Source organism: Lipotes vexillifer, unplaced genomic scaffold (assembly GCF_000442215.2).
Source record: "Lipotes vexillifer unplaced genomic scaffold, Lipotes_vexillifer_v1.1 scaffold102, whole genome shotgun sequence".
Classification (NCBI taxonomy): domain Eukaryota; kingdom Metazoa; phylum Chordata; class Mammalia; order Artiodactyla; family Lipotidae; genus Lipotes; species Lipotes vexillifer.
Genome location: NW_006786541.1, coordinates 4184992 through 4203022, shown reverse-complemented (window position 1 = coordinate 4203022; position 18031 = coordinate 4184992). Strand labels below are relative to the sequence as shown.

At 40.6% G+C, this 18031-nt stretch overlaps 1 protein-coding gene across 1 annotated transcript in view; it reads right to left on the bottom strand.

The window, feature by feature from the left end:
* The window catches only part of ADAM10 (ADAM metallopeptidase domain 10), a 113646-nt gene extending 97808 nt beyond the window's left edge, over window positions 1-15838 (bottom strand). Inside the window, exon 1 of the mRNA XM_007458903.1 lies at window positions 15335-15838. Within this exon, the coding sequence (XP_007458965.1) occupies window positions 15335-15389 (55 nt within the window). The 5' untranslated portion in view covers window positions 15390-15838. The remainder of the gene's footprint in view (window positions 1-15334) is intronic.
* Window positions 15839-18031: the final 2193 nt, after the last annotated feature.

Here is an 18031-nt window from a genome sequence, read left to right as displayed (position 1 = left end):
GCCTGTGCTCCGCAACGGGAGAGGCCACAACAGTGAGAGGCCCGCGTACCACAAAAAAAAAAAAAATCCAGAATCTAAAACAAAGACAATTCAAAATAGTCCAGCTTGTCCTCCCTTCAGGAAAATAAATAAAATCAACATTCTACTCACCTCCAAGAAACTATTAAGCAACCTATAAGGACTCATTATTCATAAGTATATTTTTGTTAATAGGACAGACATAAGTAGTAAAAGTTGGGGGATACAAAAGAGTAAATGACAACCAGTGATCCCAACATGCAAATCCTACACAGGAAACCTGACCCAGAACTTACAGATTTTTCCATAAACACTAAAGCATTCTCCATTAAGATCTTAATCAATTCCCATACTTCTGATATAACAGTTTATTACTTGAAGTAATATTCTATTACTTGACAATAATATTGGAACCCTCCCCATTTTATCTTCCTCAAGATTATCCAGGTATCCCAAGCAGCAGCAGTACACACCATAATTACCCCAAAAATATCTTGTGAAAAACACCAACACTGTCCTGCTTCTCCAATCCCACTTTTGTACCAGAGAAACACAACCTTAAAACAACTAGGGAAAAATCTGTCATAACAGTCTGAAAGATGCACACTATTGGCAAAACTTCAGCAAGCATACATGTCTGCTCAGTTCAGAATCCAGGTCTCCAGTGATGCTTCTGATTAGAGGAGCCTAGTTCAGAAGACTAGTTTGCATGCCTGTGTCCTAGTTGCAACTGAAAGGCTGGGGAATCTAAATTAAGGAGATGGAATTCATAAGGCTGAAAATGTGCCAAACAAAGCAAGGTTCAAAAGGTTCTAGACAATCAAAAACCATTGCAAATAACTGGCCTCTTAGCTTCCACTCTTGCCCCCCGACAGTCTATTTTTCACACAGCAGTCAGAGTAATAATGTTCAAATAAAGTTACACTGTGTCACTCTTCTGCTCAAAAATGTTCCACCCCTCACCCACCCCCTCACTAGCTGTTCCCCCTCCACAGCCTTCATCATGATTTATAATCTCAAAAAAAAAGTCATAACCGTGGCTTATAACGCTGAAGATGATCCTCATAAGGGGCTGCATTCCCCCACTCCATTTCCACACCGGTCTCACCTTATCTTCTACCACTCTCCCCTTACTCTGTGTATTACAGCCACATTAGTCTCATCATCCCTCTGCCTGGAACATCTTCCCCCAAAGCAGGGTTGGCACACTTCAGATATCTACAAAATTTCTTCAGAAACTTTCTCTGATCACCCTATCTAAAAGCTTATGTCCCAATCATACTCATTCTAATATCCTGCTTTTTCTTCATATTATTTTTTATTGACATATCCCTCTACCACCAGAAGTTCCATGAGAACAAGGACTTTGATTTGTTCAATGATGTACCCTCATTACCTAAACAGAGTAAGAAAACAGGTGCTCAGTAAATGTTTGCCGTAAGAATTAATGAATCCACTCAACGTTTCATGAAAATTTCCTTTTTCATTTGAATTTATAAAGAAAGCAGCCTATACCTTGCTGATAAGAAAGCCATAAATCAATCATCAGAAAATGTGATCTATGATACTCATCCAAGAAGTATCAGAATTTCTAACAGGTCTACTATTTGCAAGGTGCTACTTGTTAAAATTAAAATTATTATAGATCTATTCGCTAGGTAAGTTTTTTTTAATCTTCTACTGATGCTATGAGTGCATTTCAGGTATTTGTCTCTGCAATTACCTATGCAGCTTTCATCACCATTTTGCATGAATTTCTGGACAGTTAAAAATGTTATATTCCTTTTCGTAATGAAGTTTTTCAATAACCTTGGAAGTATATGGTCAACATATCTTACTTTATGCTTCAACAGTTCAGCAAGCATTATCTTTATTTATAAGTCACGTGTTAGAATCCCAATTGTGCCACTTACTAGTTGAGTGATCTTGGACAAGTTACCTACCTCTCCGTGCCTCATTTTCCCTGTCTGTAAAGTAAGTGAAATAGCAATACCTATACCTAACAGTGCTGTTAGATGGATTAAATTACTTAATATATATAAAGGGGCTAAGAATAGTGTACAGTACATAACAGGTAAGAATTCAGTAAATTATGGTTAAATTAATTAATGATGTATTCTCTCATTTCACCCTCATAACAACATTGCAAAGCAAGTACAATTAATCTTAAGATAAGGCACAGAGAGGTTAAGTGACCCACCCAAGACTACAAAAGTTCCTTTTATTTTTCATAAATTTATTTACTTATAAATTTATTTATTTATTTATTTATTTATTTACTTATGGCTGCAACTGGGTCTTCGTTGCTGTGCACGGTCTTCCTCTAGTTGTGGCAAGCGGGGGTTATTCCGCGTTGTGGTGCACAGGCTTCTCATTGCGGTGGCTACTCTTGTTGCACAGCATGGGCTCTAGGAGCGTGGGCTTCACCAGTTGTGGCATGAGGGCTCGGCAGTTGTTGCTCACAGGCTCTACAGCGCAGGCTCAGTAGTTGTGGCACACGGGCTTAGTTGCTCCACGGCATGTGGGATCTTCCCAGACCACGGCTCGAACCCCTGTCCCCTGCATTGGCAGGCGGATTCTTAATCACTGCCCCACCAGGGAAGTTCCCAAAACTTCCTTCTAGCTCAAACATTCTGTGATTCTAAATTTACCCTAAAATGAAAATGGGTTTTTTACAGTTTCATCTTAGAAATATAGCAAAGTTTACAAGTTTTATTGAGTAAAATCAGATAACCATGAAGACATTCTACATTTCCCCTTTTAGTCTAATTTTTGCAGTGAATGACAAGTGCTAAGTGGTTTAATAATATTTTTTAACAGGAACACACAGTAGTTGAGAAAAAGCAATTTGATTTCTATAAAGAATATTTTAACCCATTCAACCTACCTAATTCTTTTAATTAACTGGGCATATAAAACTAATGAGCAAAACCAATACACTAACAAAAATGGTATTTTCATTCCATTTTAAAGTCAATTAAAGTAAAAAAGATTAATTATAAGCTCTGAAGGCTTTTTTTCCAGACATACTCTTAGAAAATTGGAATTCTCATGTAATTCATAAAAAGTGAAATTATCTACTTCAGTAATCATTCATCTATTCACTCAGCACATATAATGGGCACTTACTATATGCACTATATACTATATGGGCATTGTTTTAGATAATGGGAATATAGCAGGTAACAAAACAAAATTACTGACCTTAGAAAACTTTATTCTAGAGAAGGAAGGCAGACAGTAAGACAAACAAGTAAATAACTTCATTTCTTGGGGCGCATAATCAATTTTTTTATTTTATTGAAGGATATTTGATTTACAATGGTGTCTTAATTTCACCGTACAGCAAAGTGACTCAGTTATACGTATATATTTTTCATATTCTTTTCCATTATGGGTTATCACAGGATATTGAATAGAGTTCCCTGTGAACAAGTAAACAACTTCGGATGGCTATAAGAGTGTTATCACGGGGTGAGTGGATAGAGAATGCCAAGGAAGGGGTTTGTATTATATGTATGTATTTATACGAGGTAATCAGAAGACTTCATAATATTTCAGTAAAGACTTAGAAAGAGAGCAAAGTACAACAATGTGAGTGTACTTAAATACTACTGAACCACACAGCTAAAAATGGTTAAGCTGGTAAATTTTATGTGTATTTCACCACCATGTAATTTTTTTTTTAACTTAAAAAATAAAAAAGAAAGAGGGTAGATAATACAGCAATCTAAGGGGGAAACTGTTCCATGTAAAAGGATCAGCAAGTGCAAAATCCCTGAGACAGGAGCAAGCCTGGCAATTTTAAAGAGCTCTGTGTGGCTGGAGCAGAAATGAACAGTGGGGAAGGACTGGGGGCAGGAGGTGGGGAGAATAAGCATACATGTACCGCAGGTAGGGCCTTAGAAGCCACTATAAGGACATTGGATTTTACTTAAAATATTAAGCCACTGAATGGGTTTTTTTATTTTTTATTTATTTTGCTATTACTTTCTTGTTGAGGTACAATTCACAGAACATAAACCTCACCATTTTAACCATTTTAAAGTATACAATGTACCACTGGATGGTTCTGACCAAAGCAGCTTTTGAACACAATCACACTGACTGCTATGTTGAGAAGAGACTGGGAGAACAAGAGAACAGGGGGAAGAGTTAGCAGGTTTTACGGTAATTAAAGTGAGATGGATGCGGTAGCAGTGGAGCCAATGAGAAGTTGTCAAAATTTGCATATACTCTAAAGGAGAAGCTGACAGGATTTGCATGCAGGGTGTAAGTGAAAAGAGGAATCTAGGATAACTCAAAGTATTTTGCCTAAGCAACTGAAGAATGGAGCTCCCATTTACTGAGATGGGAAAGAATAAAGGAAAAAAGACTAGGGTAAGAGGAATCAGAGGTTTGGTTTTGGACATGTTAAGTTTCAGATGCCCACCACACATCTAGCTGGAGATGTAGCTGGGATACAGGAGTCTAGAATTCAAGAGAGAGTCCTGGGCTGGAGATACAAATATAGGGGTCATCATCATATTAGGGGTTATTTAACACAACTAATAAGTAAGTACCAGCACAGAAACTTCTTCTTCCAAAGGTCTGCTGCCATGTAAATTAACATGTGATTTGTGGCCCATAACAAACTACTATTTTCTTCCTCTAATTTAAATCCTATATTTAGATGAAATAGATCTGTACAAAAGGAATCATAGCCTACAAGTCTAGGAGTAAAAAGCAAAACAACAAACAATGCAAAAAAACTAATGTTCTGTTGCTGCCCCTGAATACAGAACTGGAGCTTCTTTTATCACTGATATACTACCCAAGCAGGGCAACATGAATGACAGGGAAGGTAACAGGAAGGACTCAATGGACGGCAATCTTTAACTCCTTTTCTCCCTTCTGATAAAGAATAGAATACTCACTGAAGACGTTCTCATCATGTAAAGTCCTTAGCAATGGAGAAACAGATCTGTTACTAGACAATGATGAAAATAAAGTACATTTAACCTAGAGTACAGTAAGATGTTAGTAATCTGACATCAAAGGAAAATGACAGGTTCCACTGAGGAAAATTTCTAGATAATTGGGGTTTATCTATGTGCCTAATATCTTTCCTTTTGAACCATTACTGATGCTTTTTCCCCTCTACTTTAACATCTTCTTGAGCCAGGCTCACCCTTATTAACATCTTTAACCTAAGAGGTCATAATGATATGATAACCTCTAGGCTATTATGTTATTGTGCCATTGTTCCTACGTAAAATAGCTCAATCCTGCTGTGTAGTTATTCTGTCAATGTCTCCTTTCTCTACTATTACTCTTTTTTACCTATACATAAAAGCATACCAACAGTGTTTTACTTTCTAGTCCTTAGTTGTAGTTGCCAGAAATCTGGCCTTCACAAAACATATAATAAACTCACATGGTGCTTAGTACCTACAAGCTCCATGGGAAATTTGAACAATTAAAATATAAAAAAGAATCTTCTTGGTTATGTAAGGACAATGTCCTTAACCTTACGAGATGCATACTTAAGAATTTAAGGGTATCAACTTACTTTAGGGGTTCAGAACAAAAAAAGAATACATATTAAGAGCGATAAAGCAAACATGGTGAAAGATAACCACTAATAAACTTAGGTTAAAGGTATATAAATGTTAACTGGACTATATATACTTCCAACCTTTCAGAAAATACATACATTTTTAAGAAAATGTTAGGAAAAATTAAACAGTATATCAAGCAAATGCCTATGTGTAAAATTGGCAGAAGAATAATTGGACTGGACCTATAAGATGGAGAAAACATATAATTAATTTTCAAAAAAAAAAACTAAAAAAGTAAAGCAACACCAAAAAAAAAATCACCTACAATACAAGAATGGCAGAAAAATGGCCAGCAGGTTCTAAGTAGAAAAAACATAACTCGGTCTCCTTGCCACTGCAGATCTTAAGGCGGTCTCTCCCTTTCCACAATTTGAGAACAGTATTTTATTTCCTGTGACTGTTTTCAAAGTCACCAGGATACTGGTATTTACTAAAGGTAATCCAACTTTAAAAAATGTTTTTTTCTTTTTCCATATCACAAAAGTTTTATAATACTTTTGTAAAAGATATAACCTATATCTCACCATCAAGAGATTTAGTATCTGTCCTCAAGCTTTTAAAAAATGAATACATGTATAGGGGGCTTCCCTGGTGGCACAGTGGTTGAGAGTCCGCCTGCCGATGCAGGGGACTCGGGTTCATGCCCCGGTCCGGGAAGATCCCACATGCCGCGGAGCAGCTGGGCCTGTGAGCCATGGCCGCTGAGCCTGCGCGTCCAGAGCCTGTGCTCCGCAACGGGAGAGGCCACAACAGTGAGAGGCCCGCGTACCGCCAAAAAAAAAAAAAAGAATATATGTATAAATTTATCTGTGACAAAACTGAAATGGTATTATACATAAAATGTTCTCTAAGGTGCTTCTCCCGTCTTAACTGTAAACATTTTCTAATGTCAAAAAAAAACGAAGAAAAACAAAAAACGTTTCAAAGAACTTGACTGACCAGAAGTCAAATGGCTCAAATACTATAAGTACAAAGAGCCTAAATTATGCTCTGATGGCAAAATGACCCAATCTTCATACAAAGGCAGAATCTAACAACCTCATTATACTTTAAGAATCATACTTGGAATATAGTAAGTATGCCATAAATGTTAACCATTATGATTATTTCCCATATTCCATGGGTAGGCAGCATCTTACTTCTCAGGAATGCTTGCAGACAAAAGCTTCCTTCCTCCGGCTTCCCTGGTGGCGCAGTGGTTGAGAGTCCGCCTGCCGATGCAGGGGACACGGGTTCGTGCCCCGGTCTGGGAAGATCCCACATGCCGCGGAGCGGCTGGGCCTGTGAGCCATGGCCGCTGGGCCTGCGCGGGCTCCACAACGGGGGAGGCCACAACAGTGAGAGGCCCGCATACCGCAAAAAAAAAAAAAGCTGCCTTCCTAACTCCTGAATCCAAAACATACAATCTTCTGTTTCAATCTAAATTAAATATAAGAATAGGGCAAAAAAACGCAGAATGAAAATTTCATTAACATCAGGGGGAAAAAACAGAGTATATCTTACTGATGGTGGATAACACCTTTTTGTGGGAGAGCAATATTATGTAAGAAATAAACTTGTTTTCCTATTAATATCAAAGAAAGTTGACAGTACAGTCTTAAGGATGGGGGAAGGAAATCTGCAAAAATCTTTTGACATTACACATCTCCCTATTTACAGAAAAACTCAATTACAATAAATGAGAGGATGTGTAAGAATAAGCTAAGGCTGGCACACTTCCATTCGTCAGAAAAATTACTTGTAATCAAGTTGTTTTCTACAGACTTTTCACTTGTGTCATTTTAAAATTAGGAATCAAGGGCATTTTTCCACAACTTTAAAGTGTATTTCCTTCCTAAGGAACTTGAGTCATCAACTGTGTCTTAGGCATCACACTGGGTTGACCAATGCTTCTTATATTTGATATGTATTCACTCTGATCTTGAAGCACTAAATACCATTAACAAAGCTGTTCTCTTGTATGACAAAGGTAGACTTCCAGGAACTATAGTGTCCTATATTTCAGCAATACTTAAGTGCCTTTACTGCAGTCTTGGAAAAGTTACTTCTAAATGTGACTTCAAACTTAAGCCACAGTATCTATTTCTTCACTAGAAACTAGTCAAATCATTTTCTACAAATATCTACACCTAAGAGTTACAAGTGAAAGCTCAAAATAGGACAGTATGTCTACAATTATAGGCATATTCCAACACACCCACTTTTTCAGATAAGCTCGTCTCTAAGAATTAAAAATAGTAAAGTTAGCTGGCTCAAAGTGAAATTATAAACTATAAGTTTTAAACTAAATCTATCACAAAGGACATAAAACATCGATAGTGAAAACCTACCAAATGTATTAAACTTCAACTACTTATGAAATACAACTTAAAAATATCCAAAAGTGGAATCGGTACATAATTTAGATTTCTATGCTGATTTGAAATGCCTTTACACCATTTCAAGTAAATGCAAACATAAATACAGACAAGGGACTTTGACTTTCAGCCCACCACATACACACACACACACACACACACACACACATACACACACACACAAAATGGCTCCAGCCACCACTGCAATGTTGATATATATTTACCCCACACTTTGCATTTTATCCTAAACCTACTCTCAGCACTCCACCCTTCTCCCATATTGTACCCCAAACCATCTGCCTCCTCCTCCTTCCAGGAAATCTGATGTATAAATAAAACAATTCCGCCAAAGGTGCTACCAATGACAATACGGGGAGGGAGGGATGGAGTTATGAAAAAGACATGAAAGTTTTTGAGTACTTATGAGTTAAAATTTTGAAGAAAATAGTGAAAAGTTGAAGTTGAGTAGAACTAATTCTGAAGAGAGATTTGCAGAGTAAGCTACTGGTTAAGTGCCTCAAAGTATCTTTCCACAGAAACTAAAATCCTGCTAATCCATGGCTCTTCCGGGTTAACAAGAAACTGGTTTGGTTTGGTTTCTAGATAATCCTCATGGGCTATCAGTCATTCAATCACTATTATAAATTAAGAGAATCAGATTTTCTTCCCAAATGCAAACTCAAAGATGAAGAATGGGCAATGCTGGGAAAAAAAATTTTTCCTAACTGTAGTGCACAGAACACTGGAGAAGGAAGGCTTCAACAGGATAAGAATATGGGGAGTTTATGTGACTTGAGTAATCAAGACAATAAGCTATCAGAAATAACAACAATAAAAAAGATGAAGAGGACAAAGACGGCAAATTTCTGCTAGAGCAGAGTTTCTCAGCCTCAGCCCTAGAGACATTTTGGCCTGATAATTCTTTGCTGTGTGGGGGCTGCCCTATGCATTGTAAAAGATGTTTCACAGCATCTCTGGCTTCTACCCACTAGATGCTAGTAAGCATCCCTCAAGTTGTGACAACCAAAACTATCTCCAGACTACCTATAAATATTTCAGTGTCTGCTTGCATACACATTTTAACTACACATTAATTTTTTAAAAGCTACAAAACCACATAAATACTATGATGTAAATTCATAATAACAGGCATTTTAAAAGACTGAATGATTAATATTAAAAAGTGATAGAACTGTGTTCGAGAAGGAATTATGGATTTCTCAAATTCTATTTGCTAATGTTTGATAATGATGTTCTAGTATTTCAACTTCTAAAAATACATTTATTTATCTATATTTTGTAACTAATAGATTCCAAATGAAATTAGGCCTCGAAACAACATATTTTTTTACAATATTTGCACAGCACTTTACAATCTCTTCAGCATTTTTACAAACTTATCCCACTTAATTCTTAGGAAAAAAGAAGCAAATTAATATTCTACCCAATTCATAAGTATAGGATTCTGTCCATATTCTTTTGAAAACTAAATCCAAAGTTCAAAGTTGTTCAAAAAATATGTGTACATATATATCCCTTGCAATCATTAATGCAAGCAAAAATAAATGAAAGAAAATTCTGCTCCACAAATCGTATATGTACATTTGCCTCATACGCAGAAATCACATTCTTTTCTCCAATTTGTGTCTGAAATAGGAATTTCACAATTCACATATAATCAACAGTATCAAGCATATTCTTTTTTTTTTTTTTTTTTTGCGGTATGCGGGCCTCTCACTGTTGTGGCCTCCCCGTTGCGGAGCACAGGCTCCGGATGCGCAGGCTCAGCGGCCATGGCTCACGGGCCCAGCCGCTCCGCGGCATGTGGCATCTTCCCAGACCGAGGCACGAACCCGAGTCCCCTGCATCGGCAGGCGGACTATCAACCACTGCGCCACCAGGGAAGCCCTCAAGCATATTCTTGAACTGAAGAGCCTAATTCCAACTGAAGGACAGTAAATATGTACTTGTAAGGTAAAAATATACTCATTAATGTACCTTTAACTTCTCCCCTCCACCTCAAATACACCAAACTTCTACCTCCCAACTGTCAGGAACAATGCTTCCCAAGTGACTAACCACAGATTATTGAAGGACTGTGCAGTTTTAACCAATGCCCAACAAAAGTATTAGTTTGCAAGTAGGATAAAATTCAACTCTGACACACATCCCAACCTATAACCTTTAATCTAGATTCAAGATCTTAGACACTTTCAACTTCAAAGGCTGAGGTCCTCAAAGCTTTATAAAACTACACTCTCTCCAATGCAACAGCCTCTAAGATCCAAACTCAACACAGAGTAAGCCCTCAATAAATTGTGATACCTTCACATTAAACATTTGCCAAGTTTTACCAGTTTTTCTTCCATATGATTTCTTGTTGTACCCGTATTTGTTTCTACAATCACTACCCTAACCCAGGACTCAATCACCCAGTTCATCAAGCAGCTAATTTATTCCTTATTGTATCATATCCGAACTGCTCAGCCAACCAAAATTCCACAATACTCTTCTTCATAGTTATCATGGCCTATTATATGAATAATGAGAGTCCCAGTCATTATGGCCCAGTTAGCATTTCTCCTTATTTCCTGCCATGGACTCTCCATTACAGGCAAGTAAGCCTACATGCATCTTACTACACTATAAGCCATTCTCTTCTGTCTCAAAAAGCTCTCCCCAACTGGCTGATGTCCCTCCAGCTTAATAAATCCTCATTGCAACTGCAGCTACAATACATAATTGGAACTCTATTTTTATATCTTGGCATTTCTGTCTACTCTGACAAATTCAATGTTTTTTCTTCTCACTCAAGACTGTGCCATCATGACTCCTACTAGCCACAGACATACAATAAACACTGGTGACTAAACAGCAATGTTCTAACTGTACATGTTCTCACATTATTTAGTTGGAATTGTAGTAGCTTCAGAATGAATTCACCTGACATCAAAGAGAGTCTACACCCCCTGAGAACTATTCTCAGTACTGCTATTTCCTGCAACCTAGCTAGGACAGGACTGTCCCCACCCCAGTAGTCCTAAGGCAAAGCCTTCACACTGCTAGACAGCAGTGTTACTGCCCTCATAGGAATCTAACTGGCAGGATTATTCCAGTTTTTCCATTTATCCTTAGTATTGCTCCCTTTTCCAAGTACAAAAATTGACAGCTAAACCAAGTTTAGCCCAAAACTGTAAGCTGTTCTTATACTAAACCTCCATCATTTAAGATTAAATTCAGCCCATTTAAAAGGGACACAGGGGTTTCCCTGGTGGCACAGTGGTTAAGAATCCGCCTGCCAATACAGGGGACACAAGTTCGAGCCCGGGAAGAACCCACATGCTGAGGAGCAACTAAGCCCGTGCACCACAACTACTGAGCCTGTGTGCCACAACTACTGAGCTTGTGTGCCACAACTACTGAGCCTGTGTGCCACAACTACTGAAGCCAGCGCACCTAGAGCCCATGCTCCCCAACAAGAGAAGCCATCTGAATGAGAAGTCCGCACACCACAACGAAGAATAGCCCCCCACTCTCTGCAACTAGAGAAAGCCCGTGTGCAGCAACAAAGACCCAACGCAGGCAAAAATTAGTTAATTAATTAATTGTTTTAAAAAAGGTATGAGGGGGCAATGGGTAAAATGCCTAGGCTTTGAGGTCAAACTGGCTTGGGTTTGAATATCTAATTCACCACTTAGCAGGTGGATGACGCCAGAAAAATTTCTTCAAGCTGTTTCTTCAAATGTAAAATATCACCACTCCCTCATACATGTTGAAAAGTGAAACTTCTAACACAATATCAGATACACAGCAGACATCACAGAAATGTCCCTTTACTCTCCCTGCTCCACCCTACAAGTCTGTAAGATAATTTTTAAAATATTAGATAATAAACACCCTTGAAGATCTTAAACAAGTTATAAAAGGGAGATCAGAAAAGACAGAGGTGCTTGCCATGCCCAGTTCCCTCAAACCCTGCTACTCAGAGAGGTCCTGTACACACACAGAAAAGATACTGCTAATGTAGGGGATGGCTTGAAATGGGCCTTCTCAAGATGATACAGCTAACTGGATTATTAATCTCAGGTTGAAAAGATGAAGAGTCAGAGCTCCTTAAAGATAAAAGACAGGACTTCCCTGGTGGCGCAGTGGTTAAGAATCCGCCTGCCAATGTAGGGGACATGGGTTCGAGCCTTATTCCGGGAAGATCCCACATGCCGTGGAGTAACTAAGCCCGTGTACCACAAATACTGAGCCTGCGCTCTAGAGCCCACTAACCACAACTACTGAGCCCACGTGCTACAACTACTGAAGCCCGTGTGCCTAGAGCCCGTGCTCAGCAACAAGAGAAGCCACCACAAGGAGAAGCCCGCGCACCGAAATGAAGAGCAGCCCCGGCTCGCCGCAACTAGAGAAAGCCCGCACGCAGCAACGAAGACCCAATGCAGCCAAAAATAAATAAAAATAAAAATAAATAAATTTATTTTAAAAAAAGATGAAGACAAGAAGTCTGTCCCCTTTATTAATTTCATCATAGGCCCTTACTTGCTGGTAAAAGTGAAATAGTTTAAGCTTAAACTTTGATACTTTTAATACTTTTGGCCAAACTTCCAGAAAACTTATTTCTTTATAATGCATGCTACAAAGCAAAGCATTTACACGCAATTTTTTAATATAAAAAACATGTTGGAATTCCCTGGAAGTCCAGTGGTTAAGACTCCGCACTCTCACTGCCGAGGGCCCCGGTTGGATCCCTGGTCATCGGGGAACTTAGATCCCCAAGAGCCGTGCCTCCATCAAAAAAAAAAAAATTGTCATATTCTAAAGTTCATTTAAAGTATGATTTCATTAAACCAAAACATGGAATTGAATTTACTGCTACAACTAAAATACCTGTGGACCTCTCAAACACACCAATTAATTTTTTTAAAAGAGGAGAAAGAAAAAACATCAACTCCCCAACATATTTGTGTTAAAAAGTATAATTCACACATACATAAAAATTCTTTGGGCTATATTTAATCAGAAGTTCTAATAAATTTCTAATGTGGTTGCATATAATAAAGTATTTTTGTGTATATATTTGAGTCATGTCTAAATAGACACTAAACTCTAGAAAATTTATGGTATCTTCCTACAAATACAGCATAGGCTGGGACATGTGCAAGAAATGGACAACTTTAGGAAAGTTTAGTTTTATGATTCTAAACACATTCTCTTTTCCAGCTTCCCACCAACACATTAAGAGCAAGAAAAAACTAATGCAAAACAGTGACTGACAAATCGGATAGGGGAAAGCAACTAAAAAGGATAATTAAGTACCTAAAAATGATTTATACTTTAAAGTTAAATCCATATTTCCACTACAGCTTCTTCTAATCTACACAAACATATCCAGTCTCTCATAAGAGAATCTGAATGTATTCTATTCTATCATCCTCATAAAAACTTCTTACAAACTTGACCATAAAAGCTCAGATTTGTAATTAAAATATTATATATTACAATTAAATTACAAATATCTCCATGCACCCAAAAGCTACAATCTTGATGCTAATTTTAAAATGAAAGATTTCTTAGGGTCTTTTTGAAAAAGTTCTGCTTAAAACAAACATAAAAAAGTAAGTAGCCTTTTAACCAATGTTTAATGCGAAATGGTACTTTATAAATGACTCCAGAGTTCTGAATTTAGAAAATTTTTGTTTAAAAAGGGCCTTAGCCCACAAAGATTATGCTGTCAACTTATACTTTTTCTTTGACCATCAGAATACACCAGTTTCTATTCTTACTGTTTCACTCTTGAAAAGCAAAGGACATTTTATAGACTACTGCTCATCAGGAGTTTAAACTGCCTCACGTGGACGCCTTACTTTTTACTACCTCATAGAAACCGGTGTCTAACAAAAAGTGAAAACAGATTTCTTGTAAGCCACATTTAGGACTTAAATACAAATGTAAAAACAAAGGCCCTTGTAGAGGGTATCCAGCACAGATATTTCAAACTAAACATCTACTAGAAGCTCCTAATCTAAGATGTTTCGCTAGAAAATGAACACTACAAACTACAATAGAAGTCTACCTACAAAGTATCATCCTCAGACGAAGCAGAAGACAGGACAAAAATATGCTTGGCTCTGCAGTCAAAGTTACAAAGAAAAGAACAAAAACAATCCACTACATGAAATATTCAGATATTCTCTAAATTATCAAGTTTGTCTATACTAATCCAAAGCACTCCGGAAAAATTTCCAATCCAATTCTTTTAAACGTATTTTAAGGTCTATTAAGTATACTATGGAGGAAGTCAAAAAGTTAACCTAAAATAAAGCACTTTACACAACAACAAAATGATGCAGTTGGTCCTGGGATACACTGGAAATGAAAATCGTCTTCAAAACTGGAGTAATCAAGGAATTATATGCTTTTAGCACACTTAACGCCAACGTGGGGGGTGGAGGGTTGCCACTGTTTTGACAATCCACTAATTACACTGTATGTCTACTCCACCTGAGAGTTTAAGAAAACTCTTCAAGTTGGGTCACCGAGGGACCGTCCCTCTAAAAGACGCAATCCAGCCTACAGATCAGTGAACATCCCGAAAACGGCTTATCTTTCTCCCCACCAAAACCTTTCCCCGGGCAACAAAATGTTTCCACTGAACATAAACACACCCTCCCGCTATCTCTCTCCTAACACCCGGACAGAGGCGGGGCACTCTGGAGAGCGGTAGCCGCCCGGCTCAGACGAGGAGACCACTGCTACCCCTCCACGGGCGGCCCCTCTGCAGAACCGGGTCGGTCTGGATCGCCGCGCCCGGTAAAGAACAATACAACCGCAACTTCCCACGAGCCTGCGCGGCGGTTCTCCGCGACGGAGCGGACTCCGGAATTTGCTACCAGGCAGGAACTGGGGGCGGAAGGGTGAGGAGGGTGAGCGCGGGCCCAGGATGGCAAAGACCGGCGACCCCGCGGCAGTTGCCCGCCCCGGCGCCCGTCGAGCAGGCTGGAGGGATGGTGCCGCCGGCCTGAGCACCACCGGCTCTCGCCTGGCAACCCGGATCTCGACTTTGCTTCTCAGGCAGCCGACCCCAGGCTACCCTGCTGCTGGGGTGGCAGGGGGCGGGAAAGGCCTCGCCGAAGGCTCGGAGGGTCCTCGGCCCGCCACGGAAGGGAACGCGGTCGGGGCGCGGGGGACAATAGGGAGCGGGGAGCGCTGCGCGCCCGAGTGGCGCCGCCGGCCGGCCGGGCTGACTGACGCGCCAGCCACACGGAGCGACTGGGCTCCGCTCGGCCCGGCCGCCGCTGCCGCTGCGCGGTCTGCCGTGCTCACCGCGCCCCCGGCATTGGGGTCGTGCCTCACCTCCCAGTCCCGCCGCCCAGGAGAGGAGCAGAATTAACACTCTCAGAAACACCATCTTCCGCTGCCGCTGCCGCTGCCACCGCCTCCTCCTCACGGGTTAACAGCAGCACATCGAACCGGAGGGAGAAGCTGAAGAGGCTTGGTCCGGAGCCTCCACGGGGAGCCGGGACCTCCCCCGGCAGGAGAAACGGCGAAGCACCTCCCTCTCGCCCCACTTCAGGGGCCGGCAAAGCTCCCAGCACCTCCAAAACAGGGATCTCCCTCCCCCTCGTTCGTTTCCTTCCTTCCTTCCCCGCTTTCCTTCCCTCGCTCCTTCCCTCTTCTCTACCTCCCTCCCCCCCGAGCCCGGTACCTCCGCCTCCTTCCTTATCACGTGACCGGCGAGCGCCCAACCAGCAGGCGTAGCCGCACCCCTTCCTCCCGCCCCTCCCCCTCCCCCAGGTGCCCCAGGGGCGCGCGCATGCGCGCTGCGGCTGGTTCCCGGGCTGCTAGGCCAGCAGCTGCTTCCTGTCCGCAGGCGGAGAGCGGGGATTGGGCTTGGGAGGCGGGGTTTCCTGGGGTTCCGCCCCCGGACCGGAGCGCAAATCTGCGGACCGCGTAGGAATGGTTCTTAGAGCTGCTGAGAACTGTCTCTTGGGTTAAAATGGGAGTGTTAAGGGGCAGCTGTCCACTTCTTAACTTCACAGGGAATAGAGATTTTGGTTACTTCTTTTTTTGCCTCTCAGGGTGCACGACGTCTACTGAGTAAACAAAAGCAAAGTCCCCCACCAAAAAAGCCAAGTGCGAACAAGCGGTAATTACAAAGGAGACAGCCGCCAACAATCAGAACCTAAATGTAAAGACCTTCCAGCAGCAGAAACACAGCCTGTCATATCTTTCTGATCGCTTTACAAATTTGTGACACAGATCAGGCCTTAGCCATTCTGAAAGCATGCCGCCTCAACCACAGGGTACGGAATCTCTAGCCCGAAAAATGTCCTATTTACCACTCTCTCTGTTCCATCCCTGAACAGAACTGTGGAATCTTCTTAACCCCAACTTCTTTGAAGCTCCTATTTGATTTATCAGTAACTCCCTTTGATTCCTTAAACTAATATTCCATGGATTAAAGACTTAAACATAAGACCTGAAACCATAAGACTCCTAGGAGGAAACAGGGGAAAGCTTGATGTTGGTCTTGGCAATTATTTTTGGATGCGACACCAAAAACACAAGCAACAAAAGCAAAAATAAATAAGTGGGCTTACCTCAAACTAAAAAACTTTGGCATGGCAGAAGAAAGAATCAACAAAATGGAAAGGCAACCTTCAGAATGAGAGAAAATATTTGCAAATTGTATCTCTGAGAAAGGGTTAATAATTAAAATATATAAGGAACCCTTACAACTCAATGGCTAAAAAGCAGACAATCCAATTTAAAATGGGCAGAGGAACTTAAAAGACATTTTTTCAAAGAGGACATCCAAATGGCCAATAGGTACGTGAACAGATGCTCAGTACTACTAATCATTGGGGAAATGTGAATCAAAACCACAGTGAGGGGGCTTCCCTGGTGGCGCAGTGGTTGAGAGCCCGCCTGCCGATGCAGGGGACACGGGTTCGTGCCCCGGTCCGGGAAGATCCCACATGCCGCGGAGTGGCTGGGCCCGTGAGCCATGCTGCTGAGCCTGCGTGTCCGGAGCCTCCGGAGCCTGTGCTCCGCAACGGGGGAGGCCACAACAGTGAGAGGCCCGCATACCGCAAAAAAAAAAAAAAAAAAAAAAAAAAAAACACAGTGAGATATTGCCACACTGTTAGAAAGGTTATTGTCAAAAAGACAAGGGATACATGTTGACAAGGATGTGGAGAAAGGGAAACCCTTGTGCATTGCTGGTGGGAATGTAAATTGGTGCAGCATTACAGAAAACAGCATGGAGGTTTCTCAAAAAATTAAAAATAGTACTACCATATGAGGGACTTCCCTGGTGGTCCAGTGGCTAAGACTCTCAATGCTCCCAATGCAGGGGGCCCTGGTTCAACCCCTGGTCAGGGAACTAGATCCCACATGCCAACTAAAGATCTCACATGCTGCAGTGAAGATCCCACATGCAGCAAGTAAGATCCCGTGTGCCGCAACTAAGATCCAGCGCAGCCAAATAAAGAAATAAATATTTTAAAAAGAAGAAGAAGAACTACCATATGATCCAGGAACCCCACTTCTGGGTATAAAACCAAAGGAAGTGAAATCAAGATCTTGAAGAGAAATCTGTACTCCCATACTCATTGCAACATTATTCACAATAGCTACGATATGGAAACAACCTAAGTGTCCCTCCATGGACGAATGGCTACAGATGTGATATATAGATACTGTGGAATATTATTCAGCCATGAGAAAGAAGGAAATCTTGCCATCAGGGATGAACCTGGAAGGCATTATGCTAAGAGAAATAAGTCAAACAGAGAAGACAAGTACTGTGTGATCTCATTTATATGTGGAATCTAAAAAAGCCAAACTTAAAGAAACAGAGAGTAAAATGGTGGTTACCATGGGCTGGGAAGTGGGGGAAATGGGGAGATGTTGGTGAAAGGGTACAAACTTCCAGTTGTAAGATGAACAAGTTCTGGGGATCTAATGTACAACATGCCAACTATAGTTAATAATACTGGTAAGCATTTTGCAATATTTAAGTGTATCAAATCAACATGTATACACCTT